The sequence below is a fragment of the Asparagus officinalis genome, unplaced genomic scaffold (assembly GCF_001876935.1).
Source record: "Asparagus officinalis unplaced genomic scaffold, Aspof.V1 AsparagusV1_Un3407, whole genome shotgun sequence".
NCBI classification, from domain to species: domain Eukaryota; kingdom Viridiplantae; phylum Streptophyta; class Magnoliopsida; order Asparagales; family Asparagaceae; genus Asparagus; species Asparagus officinalis.
In genome coordinates this window covers 1-2,235 of record NW_017975666.1, presented here as the reverse complement: position 1 = coordinate 2,235, position 2,235 = coordinate 1, and the positions used below count along the sequence as shown (strand labels likewise).

The window sequence follows — 2,235 nt, the reverse complement described above, 5'->3', positions numbered from 1 at the left end:
TTTTATTTGATTTCCTGTCTTACGCTCATCTCTCAACACAATATCATCCTTTTATCTCTTTTACCCACTCTAATCCTGTTCCTAAGTCTGTCAAAAGCATTGTCAAATCAAGTTAGTGAAAAGCTATAGAAGATGAGATGAGAGCGCTGGAGCATGGATCGTGGTTCTTTTCTTTTGACCATAGCTGAACCATTAGTTTATCATAATTAACTAAAGCAAAGAGAATAGCGTATTCTAGTTCTCATTCATTACCTCTGTTTTGTCGGATGCTGTGTTTTTTTATATTTAAATGGAAATTATTTATTAAATATTTATTGATTCCTAGTTTAAGTTATGAAATAGTGCATGTTAAGGTGCTTGTTACCATATTGTACTAGCTGGGTCCCTGCATGAATGATCTGGAGGTAGATCAAATCTAGTGTATGTTGTTACGTTATTATCCTTGCTAGTTGTTGTTTATAAGAAAAACAAGCCAGCAAGAATTTAATTGATCATTAAACATTCCTAAGGAAGCATTGGTGAAGGCTTTATACAAGCTGACCTTGTCTTTGAATCCTTGCAGGTATGAGCTTCCAGTCTCTTTTCGATGGAGTAAGATATACCTTCATATATGTTCCAATTGACATGTTTCTAGACCATGTTAAGTTATTTGTTCCTTAATTTGTAACAGCTGGACAAAAGAGAGGCTGATGATCCCTGCCAGTACCTTCCAGCTATACGGACCCCAGGCAAGCACATTAGTTTTGGTTTGCAATCTAAGACGTGTGCGCTTCTAATTTTATTAATTATGCACTGCCAATGACCTGTATAGGTGAAACTGGTCAATCGGTTGAGACCCGAACTGCATGCTGCAACGTCAGAACATTGTCTGACAGGAATGCATGCTTTACTTGCAACAGCATACAAGAAGCACAAGCTCAGACGGTCAAAGGGACACTTTTGGTAATGTGTGTGCATCGTTTATGGCTTGCTCTTCTTGATCGCTCATGAGGTCGCATGCGAAGGAGACTATTCTGAAGGGTGGATTGGGCTTTTCTCCAGGTGTTTCAGGATTTCGGGTATTGATTTGGCTGCTAAGTGACCCCCAATTGAGCTCTTGTGGTGATTGGCGATCATGGATGAGATTATTCTGCCAGTGAACTGTAATTTTCTTGCAGAAGAGGACAACCGAAGGAGACCAAGGGAGTCTGGGATTGAAGGGGAAAAGGTTGGGCAGGTGACAAGTAGGATGGAGGAGATATCTTAAACTAGAAAACTATCATGAAAAAGACTAGTAAGATGAAGGGGATATCTAAAATTTCTGAGGGGTGGTGACAACAGTCATTGCTGGGGAATTGACATAACTGCAGCAGCGAGGTTATCACTTGTTAGATACCTGCGGAGGGAGAATATCTTTCCTGAGGCTTGACGAACCTGAATTCCACTACTACATGAAGCCTGGAGACTGTAAGTTTGGTGCGAGTTTCATCATCCTAATCCCAAATTGTGTCTTAAGTCCACTGGGTCTTCCCTTGCGTCCTGTAAGTTGACTGTAATCGATAGGCCTCATTGGCTAGTCCTGTGCCTTCCGGTTTGTTATGAAGTCCTAAACCTTTGTTACTGACGCAATAAATTTATTGGGCTCAGTACCTCTTGCAACTCCACAGTTTAATCGCATTGAGTCCCGGAACTGTGAAGCTCGAGCAACAAGCGAGGCGATTAAACACCAGGATAGTGAAGCAGAAGCAACACATGAGATGATTAAACCCCAGAGTTCTGGAGATGGAGCAACAAGCGAGGCACTAAACCCAAGACTCGTGAAGCTGGAGAAACACATGAGGTGATTAATCCTTAGCATTGTGATGCTGGAGCAACAAATGAGGCGATTCAACCCGAGAATTGTGGTACTGGAGCAGCAAATGAAGGCTACCAGGAATATGTTCCAGCAATCAAATGCTGTGACTATTATGAGAACATAATCCGAGCACTCAACACCTAGACCTGACCCCAGAGCCACATCAGCAGCCTCTTGTGGCGTTCAGCTTGAAGTCGGAAAATCTCATCAATGAGACGGAGGTGATCATCGAGGAGGAAAAGAGTGGAAGCTTCGTATGTCGAAGAATGTTGAATTGTCGACAATGCCCTTGGATGAGGTATATTGGATATTTGATGCGATGAATTTTATTGTTAAAAGTTCAGTATTTCTTTCTTTTATTGTATTTTCTCAATATTAGTCCCCCAAATCTTTATTATTTT

At 41.3% G+C, this 2,235-nt stretch overlaps 1 protein-coding gene across 3 annotated transcripts; it reads left to right on the top strand.

Moving 5' to 3' along the window:
• Positions 1 to 24: 24 nt before the first annotated feature.
• Positions 25 to 2,215, top strand: LOC109828675 (protein ROS1-like). 3 transcript variants are annotated; one of them, XM_020395622.1, is made up of 4 exons: positions 25 to 591; positions 671 to 728; positions 812 to 942; positions 1,042 to 2,215. In XM_020395622.1, exons 1-4 carry the CDS (start codon positions 565 to 567, stop codon positions 1,063 to 1,065), a joined length of 240 nt encoding a protein of 79 aa, XP_020251211.1. In that variant the 5' UTR covers positions 25 to 564; the 3' UTR covers positions 1,066 to 2,215. The 3 variants fall into 3 exon arrangements, with proteins under 3 accessions (XP_020251211.1, XP_020251210.1, XP_020251208.1); XM_020395621.1 differs by having other exon boundaries at positions 812 to 947; XM_020395619.1 differs by having other exon boundaries at positions 812 to 2,215.
• The last annotated feature ends 20 nt before the right edge of the window (positions 2,216 to 2,235 follow it).